This window comes from Microcaecilia unicolor, chromosome 7, assembly GCF_901765095.1.
Source record: "Microcaecilia unicolor chromosome 7, aMicUni1.1, whole genome shotgun sequence".
Lineage (NCBI taxonomy): Eukaryota > Metazoa > Chordata > Amphibia > Gymnophiona > Siphonopidae > Microcaecilia > Microcaecilia unicolor.
The window spans coordinates 101,035,233-101,054,188 of record NC_044037.1 but is presented as its reverse complement, the minus strand read 5'-3'; the positions used below and the strand labels follow the sequence as shown (position 1 = coordinate 101,054,188).

The following is an 18,956-nucleotide window of genomic DNA, read 5'->3' as shown; positions in this document are numbered from 1 at the left end:
AAAAGACGCAACAAAACAATCTTCACTGGACCTTACAACATCCAGGCTCTTATCATCAGCTGGGGGAGGGGGGCCCTGTTCACAGCGAAAGCCAGGAGTTTCTTTGACTAGGAAACATGGTTCTCTGCGCAGTTTGTACGTTACTCACAGATGAGCTCCCAATTTCACTGAAAGAAACTCCCCTTTTTATTAGGCTTAGAACTCGTGTTCAGAGCTAAGGAAAATTACAGGATGCTTCTCTGTTTAGGTAAACAAGCCATACTGTGGGAATGTGGTCACATGTTTCCTAGTCCAGGTGGTCAGTCTGAACTCGAAAACAGGCCCCATCTTTCCCTTCACATAACAAATTAATTAGAGCTGTGTCTTATCTTCTACATTCCAACTTATTTTCACACAATCAAAGTTAAACAATCATTTCTAAACAGAATTACTTCTAATCACAAATACAGAACCCGAGTGCACTGGTCGGTCAAAGCAGAGTTGAAAAACAATCTTTAAAATTCACTTCCACTACATGTTGGCACTTGTGGGAGGTAATTTTTAGGGGTTGGGTAGATTTAGGTGGGGGGAAGTTGTGGAGAGGTTTCAGTATAGTAGGACAGTTGGAATAGTTATTGGGATGGTGTGCAGTTGCCAGTGCAGCTTGTGTGAGGCTGGGGCAGTTTTCTGGGTGGTATGTAGTTGCAAGAGATTAGTCTTTTTGAAAGGCACTTTGTGGGGGCAATTTTTGGGGTGGAGGCAATTAGTTTGGTGGTGGGTGTCTGTGGGGGGTTGCTTTTGGGGTGGAACTAGTTTGCTTGGTGGTAGGCAGCTGAGGGATTATGTTTTGGGGGATTGGCTATTACAGGACTAGCTTTGGGAATGTAGTCTTATGGGGTAGGGCAGGTGTGGGGGCATGAATTTGGAGTGGGGCATTTTGCAGGGGCTAGTTTTTTGGGGTGGGTCACTTTCCCAGGTGGTAGTACAGGTTCAGGAGGGTAGTTTTGGGGGTGAGGCAGTTTGCTGGATGACAGGCAGTTACAAGGAGTTGTTTTGGGGGATGGGGCTTTTGCAGGGTGATAGGATAATTGTTGAGGATAGCTTGGCAAAGGGGAAACAGTTGCAGGGATATTTTTTAGGGGTGGAGTTGGCAGAGTGGTGGAACAGTTGTGAGGCGGAATAGTGTTTGAGTGAGGGCAGTTCTTGGTGGGGCAATTGCAGGGGAAAGTTTCAGAGGCAGTTCAGAGGGACAAGAAGTTTTTCTGAGGTGGTGCAGTTTGCAGGGTGATGGGGCAGTTGTTGGGGGTAGTTTTGGGTTAGTGGCAGTTTACAGGATGATGGGACAGTTACAATGGTTGGGGTATGTGGGGTAGGTGCAGTCTCTGGGGGCAGTATTTCTTAAGGTATGGCAGTTTGCAGGGTGCTGGGCTATTGTGGAGATAGATTTTTAGGGTGGGCAGTTTTGTAAGGTCATTGGTAGATGTGGAGACAGTTGTAAGGGTGTATTTTTTGAGGGTGGTGGCAGAGTGGTAGGGAAGTAATGGGTAGTTTGGGGGAGATGGTGCATATTTCACAGTAGTGGGATAGTAATTTCCAAAAGCTAGGAATGGCCAAAATTATCTCCCCTCTCCCTGCCTGGAGAGGACATGACTATTACTGGTTAAAAAAAGACAAAAGAAAATATTTAGGATACTTGAAGCCATCAAGGAGCCATATTTACTCCTGGCAAAGTTGCATGTTTCCACATCTGCTGTGATAGTGCAGCCATGACAGTTACTGGCAAGAGTCAGAAGTAACAAAGACTACTAGTTCACCTTGGAAGTGGAACCATATTGATTACTGGCAAAGCTACCTAAGCTCCACCTTCCAGTTTGTCCAGCTCATCACAGGTACTGAGATGAGTGATTCCTCGGAGCAAGTGTCTGGCTTCCCTTCACTGCCTGAAGTCTCAGAAGGGGACAGCAAAGAGTCAGAGTTTAAAAGAAATAGCCCGGGAAGAAGTATCTGCAGCAACAGGAAGCAGGAAGAAGGCGTTCCAGAAAAAAAAAATCAAATACTATTTTATCTTACCCGGGCAGAAACAGGATCTTGGTTACTTTAAAGAAGGAAGGCTCAAATCTAGCTTCCCTATACACCACGTGGACTTAGCCCACAGCCCTCGCTGGGAATAACTAGCGCCGGGGGAATTGTGTGGTTTGTTTTGCGATTACTGAAGGTGGAGGGGCTAAGGGGATTAGAACTCTGAATTATGGAGAGAAGGAATATGAACTGGAAGCAACAATCTGATTCGGAGTGGGAAGGTATGGATGACTGCAACGGGGCGGGGAACAGCGATGATATTGTATCTATTATATCAGTTTGTTACTCTGTATTCTGTCTGCATCTCTTTTTTTTTTTTTTTTTTTCAGAACAGTGACTTGTTTGTTGTCCCTGCTATCCTCTTAATAGCAGTTTTATCTGGTGTTAAAACCAGTGCTTTCCCTTCTGTCTCTTCTCCCTTCACAGCAGACGTTATCACTGTTGATTGCCTCAGATTTTTCCTGTCTGCTTCTCTATCTGTTCAGCACTTCTTTATGCATCCAAAAGCTACAGTGGGATAGCAGCTACAGCCCTTGTTTACTGGGAATCGCATGCATCCTAGGGGTTAAAATATACGTAACACATAGAGAGAGCGTTCACGACTTGAGTGGGGGCTGGGAGTATCTGCTAGTGATATCTAGTAGGAATGTGCAGGTTCTGTATTTTGCAGTCTGTGCAGATAGATGCGCTCTGCAGCCTTGCCGAAGGGCTGTTACTGTAATGGCTATTGGCTAGGCTAAAGTGGAGGGAATTTTAAACTAGGGGGAAGACCCCCGGTTGTCATGCATGAAGGATATGGTGCTGGAACCTGACAAATCAAAACTGGCCTACTGACACCACATCTCATCAGGGTTTCAGGACATTCACAAGAACATTTGAGTCTGGTGGGAAATGGTGTACTTATATGTTGGGCTTGATTGTTGTAAATGGGTGAGAATGTTTTAATTTTTCATTTGATTTTATTTTTTTTTTACTTTCAGACTTTTATTGAAGTTTTCAAAGTACATAAGTAACAAACCAGTCAAGTATCACAAAAGATGAACATATGTGTTGCACAGTAGAATAAAACATATAGAACAAACAAACATAGGCATAAAAGCAAATTACTTTTGTATGTATCAAAGTATATACTGATATGTATCTGTAAATTTTGTAAAGCTTCTTCACTTATATGCCAAATGTTTCTCATGTTGATAAATTAAAGGGAACGGGAAATGGGACTTGATATACCGCCTTTCTGTGGTATTTTAAGTAGAGGAGTGTGGTAGCCGTGTTAGTCCACTCTTAAGGTTATCAATAGAAATCAAACAAAATAAAGCATGGAAAAGAAAATAAGATGATACCTTTTTTATTGGACATAACTTAATACATTTCTTGATTAGCTTTCGAAGGTTGCCCTTCTTCCTCAGATCGGAAATAAGCAAATGTGCTAGCTGACAGTGTATATAAGTGAAAACATTCAAGCATTCCTATGACAGTCTGACAGGGTGGGAAGGAAGTATGCATGGGGACATCAAAGCATATCATTGATATTCTAACAGGGTGGGTGTGGATAGGTGAGGGGAGGGTGATCAACAGAGACATACAGCTTTATGGTTTATAATGGGCTAGGTATTTTGCAACTACATTCAAAGCGGTTTACATATATTCAGGTACTTATTTTTGTACCAGGGGCAATGGAGGGTTAAGTGACTTGCCCAGAGTCACAACGAGCTGCAGTAGGAATCGAATCATAGGAGCCAACTTTTCAAAATTATTGGGGGTGCTAAGCCCAGTGGAAATAACCCCTCCCTGGACACATACAAGGAATTTTCACAATATTGGGGGTGCTCAAGCACCCACAGAGTTGGCTCCTATGCCCAGGATCAAAGTGCACTGCACTAACCTGCTACCAAAAATGAGATTTAATCAACTTTAAGATTTTCCAGTTGGATAAAACTTGGTGGACAGCTATCGCCAGCAGAATATCCAACAAAGGGTACAGGCTTGGAAATGTATCCTTCTTGTATCAATGCCATTGAGTGAAATATAACAATTTTTAAGTAAGATCAAAAATAACAGTAATCTTTTGCCACATGACTTCCCAAAAATACATAAACATGAACATTGAACCAATATGGGCTCCTTTTACTAAGTTGTACAAAAGGGTGACCTTAGTGTGCCCCTTACATGAGTCTTTCCTGTATGCTGAGGATGTTTTTAGTGCAGCTGGAAAATGGCCGATTTTCTGAATTAATGGCCATTTGCTAATGTTATTTCAACAAAGGGGAAGAGGTAAAAGTGTATCACTAAATACTGATTATCAAATCAAATTCAATGTATTGTTGGTGAAGCGTGAGTAAGGCTTCACTGCAAGTTAAATTAAAAACTAAAACCTCAACCCCTATGGTGGGATGCTGAATTGCTCCTTATCCCAAATATAGGCTACTATTACTGGTTTTCTAACAACCGGAAAGTGAGTTTCATTTCATCTCCTGATGCACCCTCGCGAGGCCGCCATGTGAAGTCTCGGCAGCCATTTTAAAGAAACAGTGACAGCTGGCAGGAAAGAGTGGGGATCTTTCCTGCCTGTAAGAGACCACCACACCACCAGGATGTACTGAGGCACGTTTGGGGAGGGCACCTAGGGCTGCAGGAGAGGGGAGGCAAGATTAGACTTGCCTGCACTTGGTGGGATCCCCGCAGGACCCAGGTCCATCCCCATGGGATCCCCGCTGGACCCGGGTCTATCCCCACTAGTCCCATTCCCATGCAGCTCTCTTCTATGGACTCTTTAAGACAAGTGAAAGCTAAAATTTTGGGACTTATTTTCTAAGCTGTGCACAGTATTTTTGAACTCGCATTGGACTTTTGGTTTGTTAATGCCTTTTGTTACTTGAAAAATACTCTTTGGTTCAATGGGTTGTGATGGGGCTAGCACTTCAGGATAATACCAGGTTTTTAAAGTAGTAATTTTTCTCCACAATTGTTTCTTACCACTTCTTTTTCCAGTTGTTAGAAAACCAGTGATGGTGGCCTTTATTGGGGGTTAAGGAGCAATTGAGCACCCCCCCCCCCCCAGGGCAGCTGAGGCTTTAGGTTTTAATTTAAATTGTAGTGCAGCCTTATTCACGCTTCACTGACAATACACATGTGCTAGCTAGTGTTGTCATTAGCACACAACCATTAACAAAAATTAGCATGGGAGTACATACTGACACCGAAGGGCTTATGTGCTATATCAGTTAGCGTGCGGTAATGCAAATGCGCTGATTAATGCAGAAACGCTCACTCTCTGCCCCTAAACATGCCCTCACTGTGAAAAAATATATAGTTTACTTTTTAGCTTGTGTTTTGCACACGTTCATTGCAGAGTTACCATGGGACACCTCAGCGTGTCACGCATTAATCCTTTTTAAGCTGTTTTTAAGCACACACTAGTTCATACCGCAGCTTAGTAAATGGACCCCTATATGGTCAAAGGTACCAGGAGCCATCAAATAAGACCAGTACAAAGAATTATGGTGAAGGTGTACCTGAAAATCTAACAAGAGTCCAATATACCCTATGAGCCACAAAATAGAGTTAAATTGGCAAAACCTATGGTTTTGATGGCCAGATATCTCTAGGATAGTCTAGTGGTCGGTGCAGTGCACTGTGGAGAAGGACGCCCAGGCCCATAATCCATGCTAACTGTTCACTTGTGGTGGAAAGTGTGAACCTTCCAAAATCCACCCAAAACCTACTGTACCAACATATAGGTGACACCTGCAGCCATAAGGGCTATTGTAGTGGTGTACAGTTAGGTACGGTGGGATTTGGAGTGTTCGCCATACAATATAAAGGGGTAACAGATGTGTATGTAGGATCTTTTATTTATTAATGTATTTATACCCCACATTATCCCCACAAACATGCAGGCTCAGTGTGGCTTACATAAACCGGAGTGAGAGAGAGGACTCCGGGTGATATCAGATACAAATGAGAATAGTAGAGTTGAAGGGCAAGAAAGAGAGGATATTTTACATACAACAGTACATAAGAATAGGGTTAATCAGGAGCCACGTATGCCAGCTGGCAGAGGCTATAGTTCTATATTCTTGGAGAAAATGCTTTGGTAAACAGGTGCATTTTTAATGCCTTGCGTAAGGTAAGGTAGTCTCTCAGACTGGTTATGTTTCTAGGGAGTGCATTCCACAGTTGTGCACTGATAAAGGGAAAGCTTGACGCCTGAATAGATCCGTGCTTACAGCCTTTCCACCTGGGGTAGTGCAGGGTGAGATATAATCTTGAGGACGGGTCAGCATTTCTGGCTGGCAAGTCAGTCAAATTCAGTGTGTAACTTGGGACATCCCCACAAGAAGAGGCTTCGCGCTATCGAACCGGGCTTTATTGAAGACAAGTCTCGCTGCCGTATTTTGGACAATCTGTAGTTTTCTCAAAACATAGCCCTTACACCCTGCTAATGTACCATTGCAGTAGTCCGTATGACAAAGCACCAAAGATTGTACCATATTTCTAAAGAGTGGTTTTGGGAAGAGGTGGCGTACTCGCTTTAGCTTCCACAACATGATGAACATCTTCTTGGCTTGCGCCTTCGCTTGACTTTCGAATGTTAAATATCGGTCAAATATTACTCCCAAATTTTTCAAACTATCAGAGATAGGAAGGGTTAGACTATTGACCACAATAGAAGTGGGATGGATGTACTTGCGCTGGGAAGCCAAAACAAGGCAGTGTGTTTTGTCTGCATTAAGTTTCAGCTTGAAAGTGTTTGCCCAAGAGTTCATTACTTGCAAGACATTTTCGATGGACGTAATAATCTCTGATACTGTAGAATAGAATGGAATATATACTACAACATTGTCGGCATAGATAAACGGATTTAGTCCCAGATGAGCTAATGTGTGTGCCAATGGGGTCATCATCAGGTTGAAAAGGATAAGGGACAGGGGAGAACCTTGAGGCATGCCACAATCTGCACTCCATGCCGTTGATAAGTGTGAATTCACTTTGACATGATATGTTCGAAGCGTGAGGAAACCTCTCAGCCACTTGAGTACGTTGCCACCTACTCCCAACTCATCTAGCAGTCTTAAAAGAATATGGTGATTGACCATATCAAATGCACTTGACATATCGAATTGAAGGAGCAGTATGTTCTTGCCGGTAGCAAGTTCCTGCCTGAGCTTTGTAAGTAGAGTGAGCAGTGCTGTTTCCTTGCTGTGCCCCGCACAGAAGCCTGACTGAGATGCAAGCGGATTGAAATTTAGTGTATACTCCATGAGTTGACTGGTGACCACACTTTCCATTAGCTTGACTAAAAGTGGAATGGATGCTACCGGCCTATAATTAGTCATATCGGCAACCCTTTTCTTGCAGTCTTTCGGTATGGGTGTTAAAACAATGTTTCCATAATCCCCTGGAAATAAGCCACACTGAAGCATATTGTTGAGATAGGATGTTAGGTGATCGAGAAAGCAGGATGGGGCTGATTTCATTAGATAATTCGGACGTGCGTCTAGACAACAATACTTTCTGGAGAATTTGCTGAGCGCCTTAGAAACTGTGTCAACGGTGACTGGTGCAAAGGTAGTCCAGAATCTGTCTGCCGGAAATGCATCCACGGCGGGCTCAAAAACAGCTAGGAAATCTTCAAAAGCAGAGGCGGCAGAAGGTAGTGATAAACGGAGTTTTGCAATTTTGTCTTTAAAGTACTGTTTAAGCTGAGCAGCAGACGGGTGGTCAGTGGTTGAAGAGACAACCATGTTGGTGTTAATTAGCTTATTTTAGAATTGATATACCTTCGAGTCATAATTATCTTTTCCCACTTTGACATAATAGTACCTGCGCCTGGCTTGCCTGATAGCGTACTTGTATTTCCTCTACATATTCTTCCATGTAAGGAAAGTTGACCCGTTTTTCGTTTTCATCCAAGCTCTTTCAAGCCATTTTGTTTGTTTTTTTTAACCGTTTGAGCTCATCAGTGAACCACGGGGAGAAGGAATGCACACGCGGAGTCCTAATTTGAAGTGGTACTATGTCATCCAGTACACGGGTACAGGTTGAAGTCCACTCCGCTAGGAAGTGTGTGGAAGCAGGCTGTACCAACCAATCCGTATCATAGATGGTCTGTCAGAATTGTACCGCATCTATACGACCCCTTGTGGTGAATGGAGTATAGTGTGCTGTTAGATGGGTTACCTTTTGTGTCCAGTGAATGGATAGATTAAATTTGAAATGATCAGACCATGGAACTTGTATCCATCTAGGATTAGCTATGGCTATGCAAAGTTCTCCATATAGATTATTTGAGAAAAGGTCTAAGGTGTGCCCTTTAATATTCGTCGATTGTGCTGTTGTACACGGGAGATCCCAGAGTTGAAGAAATTCCTTAAAATCTTGAGCTGTACTGGAGTCGTCGTCCTTGAGGTGAAGGTTGATATCCCCTAATAAGATAATGTTAGTGCTAGATGCAGAAGCCTGGGATATGTAGTACGTGAAGGTTGTTGTTGGACCCAGGTTTCTGTTAGAAAGAGAAGGTCAAGTTTGTCAGCCTCAATCCAATCGGAAAGTATAACTGTTTTGTTTACTGCTGATCTGGGGTTGGTGTAGCCTATGCGGATTAATCTGGAAGGAATATCCACAAATGGTTTCCTATGAATCTTCCTAAGCTGCCTCGGTAACCTCACCGGTTTTCTTTTTGGTTGTAGCCGCTGGCACGCAACTATCCTACCACTGCAAGGATTACCATTGATAAAGAGAAATTTGGAAGCACCGACCGGCCTAAGAAAGCGAATGATTATAGGAATGTTACTGGTATCCTCAGAAGGGGAAGTTAAGGAAAGGCGAATCAGATTTAGCGAGTGTAAAAAGAGGACTACTTTTAATAGATCCATTTGCTGTTATAATGTGAGTAAGGAGAGTTAACAAGTGGTAGCAGGACCCACTACAGAGAGGTGATTTAAACTCAGGAAACAGGCGCTGTAATTCATTGCTTCACTTTCTGAGCACAACTTCCACACAGCTGGGATGCCTGCAATTCTCTCCCTTTCTCCCCCTTTTTTATGTGATGTCCACTGCAGTGCTCCCTAGGTACCCCACTGCTTTGCTGGGATGTCTGTGTGGCCAGTCTATTAAGAATGCTACCTCCCCCCCCCCCCCCCCCCCAAAATACATACCAATGGCTTGATTTTCTGCATTTTTCCCTTGGACTTTTTTTTTTTAATTGTCATAAAAGAAAAATGCATGGAGCAAAAAGCATCTAGGAAATGGCCATTTTTAAAGCAAAAAGGTAAACTTTTGAAAATGGCCATGTTCACCATTTGATTTTTGGATGTCTTCAGCAAAACATCCAAAATCGGATTTAGAACTGTGGAAAATGCCCCTCTATATCCATTGTTTTTATTTATATAAGTGAATATGGTATGTTGTTTTTCTCCTGCTGATTTCAAATTGGCTACTTGTCATTATTTTACCTGTCCTTTTTCTACCCATTTCTGGGTGTTGTTTGTTGGGTGATCATGGCCCCACCTTTTCTTTTCAGAATACTACATTGCCTTTTGTGCCCATAGTACCTGTTCTTTATTGGCCTTCCATGTCCTGTGTGTGGCTCTATAACTTGAGTTCTGTCTATCCTACAGATGAGGAAGTGGGGTCTTTTCCGCTGGTCCCTCCACTCCAAGCCTCACGTTGGAGGAACACTGCTGGGTTTTGGTAAGCTGAAGGTTCTGCTCCTGCATTTGTATCAGTCTACTTACATGTGAACATACATATGCACACATTAATGCATGTCCATGCAATTATCTTTGAAAATACATCACTAAGTACTTGTAAAATTACATCACCCTGCATTAATAAATATCATGTGACAACAGGTAAGGACCATCCTTTCATTTTTGTTGAAGTACCATAGACCATACTTTATTATGTTTTAATACAGAAAATAACTGCAAATAAAGACCATGTGGTCTTATCAAGTCTACCCATCCATACCAACTACTAAGCTCTACAATCTCTTCCTCTCCCTTGGAGATGCTCTGTGCTTGTCCCTTGAATTCATATACAGTCCTTGTGTCCATCACCTTAGCTGGGAGCAGGGCCAGTCCAAGGCAAAATGCTGCCTGAAGCAGATCTAGAATGCCACCGCCCCCCTGGACGATATGCCGCCCCTCCCCGGCCTCACCCACCTCTTCCCTTTACTGTGGCTACCTGAGCCCCTGATGAAACAGGAAGCTACACGAGAGAGGTGGCTGCAGTAAAGGGTGCCGGCAGCTTGGCACGGGCGCCTAAGGTGGGAATCTTCAGGAGTGGCATCTCCCCAGCATTACCCGGCAGCTTGGCAGCGTATGGAAATCACTGCCGGGTAATGCTGGGGAGATGCCACTCCTGAAGATTCCCACCTTAGGCCCCTGCCTCAGGGGCCTAGTGGTTGGGCCGCCCCTGTAGGAGGCTGGTCCATGCATCCACCACCCTTTCCATTAAAAAGTATTATTCCTGAGTACATTCCCTTTCACCTCCATCCTATGCCCCTTCATTCCAAAGTTCCTTTCGATTGAAGGAGACTTGTGTTACTGTCCAGGTCAGTGCCCGGTGCTACTGTCCAATCCAAACACTGTCCAGTGTTACTGACCAGTATGACCTCACAGTCAGTTAAACCTCCTCCTCCTCCCTGAGTAGAAAACTTACATAAGTACATAAGTAATGCCATACTGGGAAAAGACCAGAGGTCCATCGAGCCCAGCATCCTGTCCCCTGACAGCAGCCAATCCAGGTCAAGGGTACCTGGCAAGCTACCGAAATGTACAAACATTTTATACATGTTATTCCTGAAATTGTGGATTTTTCCCAAGTCCATTTAGTAGCGGACTTGTCCTTTAGGAAACCGTCCAACCCCTTTTTAAACTCTGCCAAGCTAACCGCCTTCACTACGTTCTCCGGCAACGAATTCCAGAGTTTAATTGCGTTGGGTGAACAAAACTTTTCTCCTATTTGTTTTAAATTTACTACACTGTAGTTTCATTGCATGCCCCCTAGTCCTAGTATTTTTGGAAAGCGTGAACAGACGCTTCACATCCACCTGTTCTACTCCACTCTTTATTTTATATACCTCTATCATGTCTCCCCTCAGCCGTCTCTTCTCCAAGCTGAAAAGCCCTAGCCTCCTTAGTCTTTCTTCATAGGGAAGTCGTCCCATCCCCGCTATCATTTTTGTTGCCCTTCGCTGCACCTTTTCCAGTTCTACTATATCTTTTTTTTGAGATGCGGCAACCAGAATTGAACACAATACTCAAGGTGCGGTCGCACCATGGAGCGATACAACGGCATTATAACATCCTCATACCTGTTTTCCATACCTTTCCTAATAATACCCAACATTCTATTCACTTTCCTAGCCGCAGCAGCACACTGAGCAGAAGGTTTCAGTATATTATCGATGACGACACCCAGATCCCTTTCTTGGTCCGTAACTCCTAACGTGGAACCTTGCATGACGTAGCTTTAATTCAGGTTCTTTTTTCCCACATGCATCACCTTGCACTTGTTCACATTAAACGTCATTTGCCATTTAGCCGCCCAGTCTCATAAGGTCCTGTAATTTTTCACAATCCTCTCGCAAGTTAACGACTTTGAATAACTTTACCCCTAGACTCTTTATTGCAATTCTCCCTGTGCACAAAGAGAATCTGATCTACAATTCAGCTGCCTGTAAGAACTGTGCTATTGCAACATGGATTCCGTACCCCAGTGCCGAGAGGCCAGATCTCAGCACTGCTGAGAGGCAAAGCTGTAAACTCAAACAGGGAGAAACAAAGGGAAAATGCCTTTTACAGCACACTAAGGGAGAAGCCTCTAAGAGACTTGGGAAGGGACTTGCTCTAAGGAAAGAACTTAAAGGAGAGAGAAAGAGAAGGTATAAAACCTTGATGGAACCACAGTGAAACTAAGAAAGGTTAGCTGTCAGAAAAGCTGCTAGCACATGCCATGCAAGGCACAGACTGAGCCTCTCACACCCAGCCTGTGGGGCAAAGAAAGAGGGCTGGCCCTAGCTCAGAGCCAGCAACCAATAGGAACAAGCTCACAAGGAGCCAATCACAGGACACTGCAACTATAGACGGGGAAGGGGAAGCCCCAGCAAACAGTGCCATCCACACAAACACATTCCCATTAAATGTATACAACAGTGCCCCCTGCTCCCATGAATATGGGGCAGCACAACTTGCCTCCTGTGTATTTATGCCATGAAGGTGTTTAAATGCCCCTATCATATCTTCCCCCTTCATCCTCTTTCAAAGTATCACAACACTTTGCCAACAAAACTTTCTCGGTGCTTACCCCTTGATTTCTTGAATTCTCTTCCTGTATTTCAATATCTCTATCATAATCCCTGCTCCTCTAAGCTTTACGTATAAATCTGCATGTCTCATTTCATAGAGATTTTGCCCTATTTTGATAGCCCTTCTCTGGAATGCTTTTTTTCCATTTACTTTTGAAAGATATAGATGCTCATTTTCAAAGTACATAGATTTACATAGATGCTCATTTTCAAAGTACATAGATTTACATAGAGGCATATTTTCAAAGCACCTAGACTTACAAAATTATATGGTAACCTATGGAACTTTGTAATTCTAAGTGCTTTGAAAATGAGCCTCATGGCTTCCAGAATTGGACACAATAGACTACACAATGTCTCACCAATGACTAATAACAGACATTCTCGCTTCCCTATTTTCCTGCTGGTTTGTCTTTCCCTGTGCACCTTAGCATGTCTCTGACTTTAGCCACTGTCTTCTCAATCTTTTTTGCTACCTGTGATACAATATGTAATTCAGATTCTCCCTCCTGATTGATACATATCACTGTCTCACCCCTCCCCCACTCCTTTGTTCTTTGCTCTTTGCTTCCTTGCATTCTATCTATAATGTTAATAATAATGAACATGCTGCATAAATATAATGAACTCTACACTTTCTGCACCTAAGCCCTTGGCCATTCTTCAAGCTTTCTTAGACTGCTTGTGTTTTTACCCACCTCACTGAGAATATCTAGATATCATCTAGAAAACCTCAAACATTTTAGCTAAGTATTTTGAAATATCACTTATGAAACGAGTGAAAAGAACTAGTCTAGGCACGTAAGGCAATCTACCAATCATCCCTCTTTCTTTAACATGAACTCCATTTACCAGTATTACTTATCATTTATCGTATAATTAGACTTGATATATCGTCTTTCAGCCAGAGAACCGAAGTGGTTCACCAAATCAAAGTCAAATGAAACAGAAAGGAACTCTATCATATACAGGACAGAAACAGGAGGAAAAGAGAAGAGAGAGAGAGAAAGTTCTGTGCTGTCTACGGCCTACTGCACTCTCCTAGGGAGCTCTGGGGAAGGGCTAAGGAGAAAAGATGAGTTTTTGACGCAGAGAGGAATTTAACATAGGACTGCTCCACTCGAAGGTTGAGAGGAAGGGAAACCTAGAGGGCTGTGGTTTAAAAGAAAAAGGCAGATCGTAAAGTAGCGGAAAGATGGGAACAATACACTGAAGGAAGGACCAAATGGAGAGGGCATGGATGGGTATATGGAACAAGGAGGGAGGAGAGATATGAGGGGGGAACCCAAGATGGAAGACCTTATGTTCCAAAGTGAGGATTTTATGATGTATTCGGAAAGACTGAGAGCCAATGGTGCTGAATGAGAATTGGGGTAACATGATCCTGATGGTGTTCATGGGCGAGGAGTCTGACAGTTTGTAGATGTTTAAGAGAAGGGACAGGTAAACCTGAATACCCAATATTACAGTAATCAAGGGAGAAGAGAAGGCTCCCCTTGAGTACAGAAGAGAAACACAAGTAGAGTCATTGAGGTAAGTGTGCAGAGTTCTAATAAGACAAAGTGAAAAACAGGAACGAACAACAGTGGAAGTATGGTCATTGAACGAGAGTTCGGGATCAAGGTTAACGCAAGGACTCAACAGTGATTGGAGAATTCCTCAAAAGAGGGGACAAATCAGGGCGGGGCCTACACCCAAATACCAAAAGTGCTGCAGTTTAGTAGGATTCAGGATAAGCTTATTTGAGGATAGCCAAGTATCTATTAGCATTCATACAGTTCTAGAGAGAAGACAGATCTGAAGCAGAAGGGTTATGTTCTGAGACCAACAGGATTTAATCTGCATAGATGTAGAAATGAATAGAGAAAGACTGGTTCAGTGTTACGAGAGGGCTAAGGAAAAGATTAAAACAGTGGGGACAGTACAGAACCCTGGGGGATGCCAGAGGAAAGGGGGTGGGACTCAGAAGTGGAACCAGGGAGATGGACTTGAAAAGTACAGTCAGCAAGGAAGGAAGAAAACCAGTGCAGAACTGTGCCAGATATCCCGAAGGAAGATAGCCTAGCAAGCAAGAGTGAATGGTCAACCAAATTGAATGCAGTGCTTTGTCAAATGCCTTTTGAAAATCCACCACTTCACCTTTATCCACATGTTTGTTCACTCCTTGAAAGAAATGTAGTAGATTGGCGAGACAAAATTTCTCTTCACTAAATCCATGTTGGCTTTGTCTCATTAATCCATGCTTTTGAATATGCTCTGTAATTTTGTTCTTTATAATAGTCTTCACCATTTTGCCCGGCACCAACGTCAGGCTCACTGGTCTGTAATTTCCTGGATCACTTCTGGAACTTTTTTTTAAAAATTGGCTTTACATTGGCTACCCTCCAATCTTTCGGTACCATGCTTGATTTTAAAGATAAATTACATATTACTAACAATAGTTCTTCAAGTTCATTTTTCAATTCTGTCAGTACTCTGGTATGAATACAATCCGGTCCAGGCAATTTGCTACTCTTCAGTTTGTCAAATTGCACCATATCTTTCCAAGTTTATAGAGATTTCATTCAGTTTTTCTGACTTCTCAATTTTGAATTCCATTTCTGGCACTGGAATCTCTCCCAAATCTTCCTCCTTGAAGACCAAAGCAAAGAATTTGTTTAATCTCTGTGCTATGGCTTTGTCTTCCCTGAGTGCCTCTTTTATCCCTCGGTCATTTAGCAGTTCAACTGATTCTTTGCCACCTTCTTGCTTTTAATATAGCTAAAAAAGTTTTTATTTTGTGCTTTTGACTCCAACTCAATCTTTTTTTTTTTTAAGTCCCTCTTTGCCTTCCTTATCAGCACTTTGCATTTGACTTGCCATTCCTTATGCTGTTTCTTATTATTTTCAGTCAGATCCTTCCTTCTATTTTCTGAAGGATTTTCTTTTAGATCTATTAGCTTCCTTCACCTCACTTTTTAACCATGCCGGCCGTCATTTACCTTCCTTCCTACTGTCAAATGTGGAAAACAAGAAAACAAAAAAAGACTACCAACCAGTGGCGTAGACAGACTGCCAATTTTGGATGGGCCTGAACCCAAAGTGGGTGGGCTCTCTACCCCCCTCCCCCAGCAAAATTTAGTCACGCTAATCAGATGCATTTGTCACACAGGGTAAAGTGCTGCTTTTCAGTGCATCAGATTTCAGAAAATTTATTTAATAGCCTAACACCCTTTTCAAGTGAGCTTTCAGAGGCCAAAACCTCCTGCCTCAGGTCAGTATAATGCTGTTACGGTATCCTCGCCTGACCTAAGGAAGGAAGTATTGGTCTCTGAAACTTCATTAACACAGGTACCATATTACTTTATCCTAAATTAAAAATAAAATTATTTTCTTTACCTTTCTTGTATGGCCATTTACTTTTTCTCATTGTGTCGCTCCCAGTCTCTAGATTCTGCTTTCCTTCGTTTTCGCTTAACTCTTCTGCCACGGTTTCCTGGCCATTTCTCATTTTTCTCTCCTTTTTCTTTGCTTTCTTCAATATTTTTCTGCCTCTCTCTCTCTGTCCTGATTTAATTCATTCTTACTATCCATTCTTTAATTTCCTTCATCTACTTATGGCTTTTCATCTTTTTCTCACCCTTGTTCTCCCCATGCCCCTTCCTCTTATTCTCCAGTCTTTCACTACTCTCCTTTTCCATCCAGCAGCTCTCTTCTTTCTCTCCCCATCCTTCCAGTCTCCCCTCTCTCTCCCCATCCTTCCAGTAGTCTCCCCTCTTTCTTTCTGCATCCTTCCGTCCAGTGTCACCTCTTTCTCCCTACCCTTCCATCCAGCGTCTTCCCTCTTTCTCTCCCCATCCTTCCATCCATCTATCCTCTCTCCTGATCCTTCCATCTAATGTCTCTCTCCCTCTTTCTAACCAGTGTCTCTGTATCACTCTACCCTTTTCTGTTCAGTGTCCCTTCTCTCTCCACATCCTTCCAGTCTCTCCCCTTTCTCTCCCCATCCTTCCATCCAGAGTCTCTCTCCCCATCCATCCGTTTTCCCTCTTTCTCTCCCCATCCTTCCATCTGTTTTCTATCTTTTCTCCCCATCCTTCCATGTTTTCCCTCATTCTCTGCCATCCTTCCATCTGTTTTCCCTCTTTTCTCCCCATCCTTCCAAGTTTTCCCTCTTTCTCCCCATCCTTCCATGTTTTCCCTCATTCTCTGCCATCCTTCCATCTGTTTTCCCTCTTTTCTCCCCATCCTTCCAAGTTTTCCCTCATTCTCCCCATCCTTCCGTTTTCCCTCTTTCTCCCCATCCTTCCATGTTTTCCCTCATTCTCTGCCATCCTTCCATCTGTTTTCCCTCTTTTCTCCCCATCCTTCCAAGTTTTCCCTCTTTCTCCCCATCCTTCCATGTTTTCCCTCATTCTCCCCATCCTTCCATGTTTCCCTCTTTCTCCCATCCTTCCATCCTTCCATGTTTTCCCTCATTCTCTGCCATCCTTCCATCTGTTTTCCCTCTTTTCTCCCCATCCTTCCATGTTTTCCCTCTTTTCTTCGATGAGGCCCGCCCTGCATGCCAGCGCCAGCCCCCATTGCCGGCCACTGCTGCTTTTCCTGTTGAGCAGCAGGGCCAGCGCTACAAAAAAGAAGAAGCGCTAACGGCGCTAAGGACGAGAAATGTTAAAAAAAAAAAAAAAAGCGCGGCACCGGCAGGCACTGTCTCGGCAGCCTTAAGGCAGACGGGAGGAGCCTGCGAGCCAGCAGCCAATGCCTCAAGGCTGCCGAGACAGTGCCTGCCGGTGCCGCGCTTTTTTTTTTTTTTTAAACATTTCTCGTCCTTAGCGCCGTTAGCGCTTCTTCTTTTTGTAGCGCCGGCCCTGCTGCTCAACAGGAAAAGCAGCAGTGGCCGGCAATGGGGGCTGGCGCTGGCATGCAGGGCGGGCCTCATCGAAGAAAAGAGGGAAAACATGGAAGGATGGGGAGAAAAGAGGGAAAACAGATGGAAGGATGGCAGAGAATGAGGGAAAACATGGAAAACATGGAAGGATGGGAGAAAGAGGGAAACATGGAAGGATGGGGAGAATGAGGGAAAACATGGAAGGATGGGGAGAAAGAGGGAAAACTTGGAAGGATGGGGAGAAAAGAGGGAAAACAGATGGAAGGATGGCAGAGAATGAGGGAAAACATGGAAGGATGGGGAGAAAGAGGGAAAACGGAAGGATGGGGAGAATGAGGGAAAACTTGGAAGGATGGGGAGAAAAGAGGGAAAACAGATGGAAGGATGGCAGAGAATGAGGGAAAACATGGAAGGATGGGGAGAAAGAGGGAAAACTTGGAAGGATGGGGAGAAAAGAGGGAAAACAGGAAAAGCAGCAGTGACCGGCAATGGGTGCTGGGGCTGGCGCTGGGCGGGCCTGGGCTGAAATTGGGTGGGCCTGGGCCCACCCAGGCCCACCCGTAGCTACGCCCCTGCTACCAACTGCTTTCATACACTTAGCTTATCTGCATGTATGAAAGCTGTCTGTAGCATGTGCAGAGCAGCCATGCTTAGCAATTGGCTGTTCCACACATGCTCAGCAGACCGATTGGCTCTCCCCCTACTGAGCTGCTCACTGTTTTTGCAAGCAGGTCATTTGCATCCCATTTCTTGAGTATTGCTCACTATTTCCAACAATGTGATTTTTTTACTGAGTTGGAAATAGCAATCGGTGCTTTAACAGGAAATTAGTGCATCGAGGCCTGAGTTTGTACCCAAGGCAATGGAGCGGGGCTTCCATTATTTTACTCACCAGTGAGGTCAAACTGCCTGGCTGTCACTTACCAGCCTTCTCTCCAGTTTCATTTTTATGAAGAAGAGTACCCTCTGCCCTTCTCCAGTCCTGTGGAACCTCTTCTTTCTTAGGACACTGGGTATGACATCCAGGAGTGCCTGGTTCAAATCCCACTGCTTCTCCTTGTGATCATGGGCAAGTCACTTAACCCTCCATTGCCTCAGGTACAAAATTATTGTGAGTTCTCCAGAGACAGAGAAATACCTAGTGTACCTGAATGTAACTCACCTTGAACTACAGCTGAAAAAAGTGTGAGCAAAATCTAAATAATAATAAAGGGTGATTGAGCAGATCTGTTAGTGCTGCCAGCACCTGAGTTCTCTTAATTTCCTAGATTGGATGTAGTCCATTTGGCTCCATTGCCTGGTTTTTCTAGTTCCATGCACTTCCTTTCTTATGTACCTTAAATGGAGTGTCATTTATCGCTCTTCCTTATGCCTGCCAACTACCCCCTGTTCTTCTTTAGTTCCTTTTTTGTACACAGATTAAAAGTATTTGTTCAGTATTTCTCGTTCTGTCTTTTCACCTCTGTCTTAGTGATATCCCTGTACTGCTGATTTAAAGTGAAGTAAGGTATCAGCTGTGTTTTACTCCATGTACATGTTTGCTGTTGTAATTACCTTTCCTACTCCCCTGCTTCTGTTTCTGAGATCACCTTTGGAATGCCAATTTTGTGCCCTGACCTTGTCTGCCACCTCTTTTTTTAATTTTCTTCTCAGGAGAGTAAACATCTATGATTCTTTTTAGATTAGTCTTTTATTGGACAACATCTTCCAACCCTG

At 43.6% G+C, this 18,956-nt stretch overlaps 1 protein-coding gene across 2 annotated transcripts in view; it reads left to right on the top strand.

Moving 5' to 3' along the window:
• The first annotated feature begins 1,816 nt into the window (after positions 1–1,816).
• CLN3 (CLN3 lysosomal/endosomal transmembrane protein, battenin) overlaps positions 1,817–18,956 on the top strand; it is a 71,506-nt gene continuing 54,366 nt past the window's right edge. For both annotated transcript variants that reach the window (XM_030210163.1, XM_030210162.1), the window contains exons 1-2: positions 1,817–2,279; positions 9,681–9,753. In XM_030210163.1, coding sequence (XP_030066023.1) covers positions 2,228–2,279; positions 9,681–9,753 — 125 coding nt within the window. In that variant the 5' untranslated portion in view covers positions 1,817–2,227. The remainder of the gene's footprint in view (positions 2,280–9,680; positions 9,754–18,956) is intronic.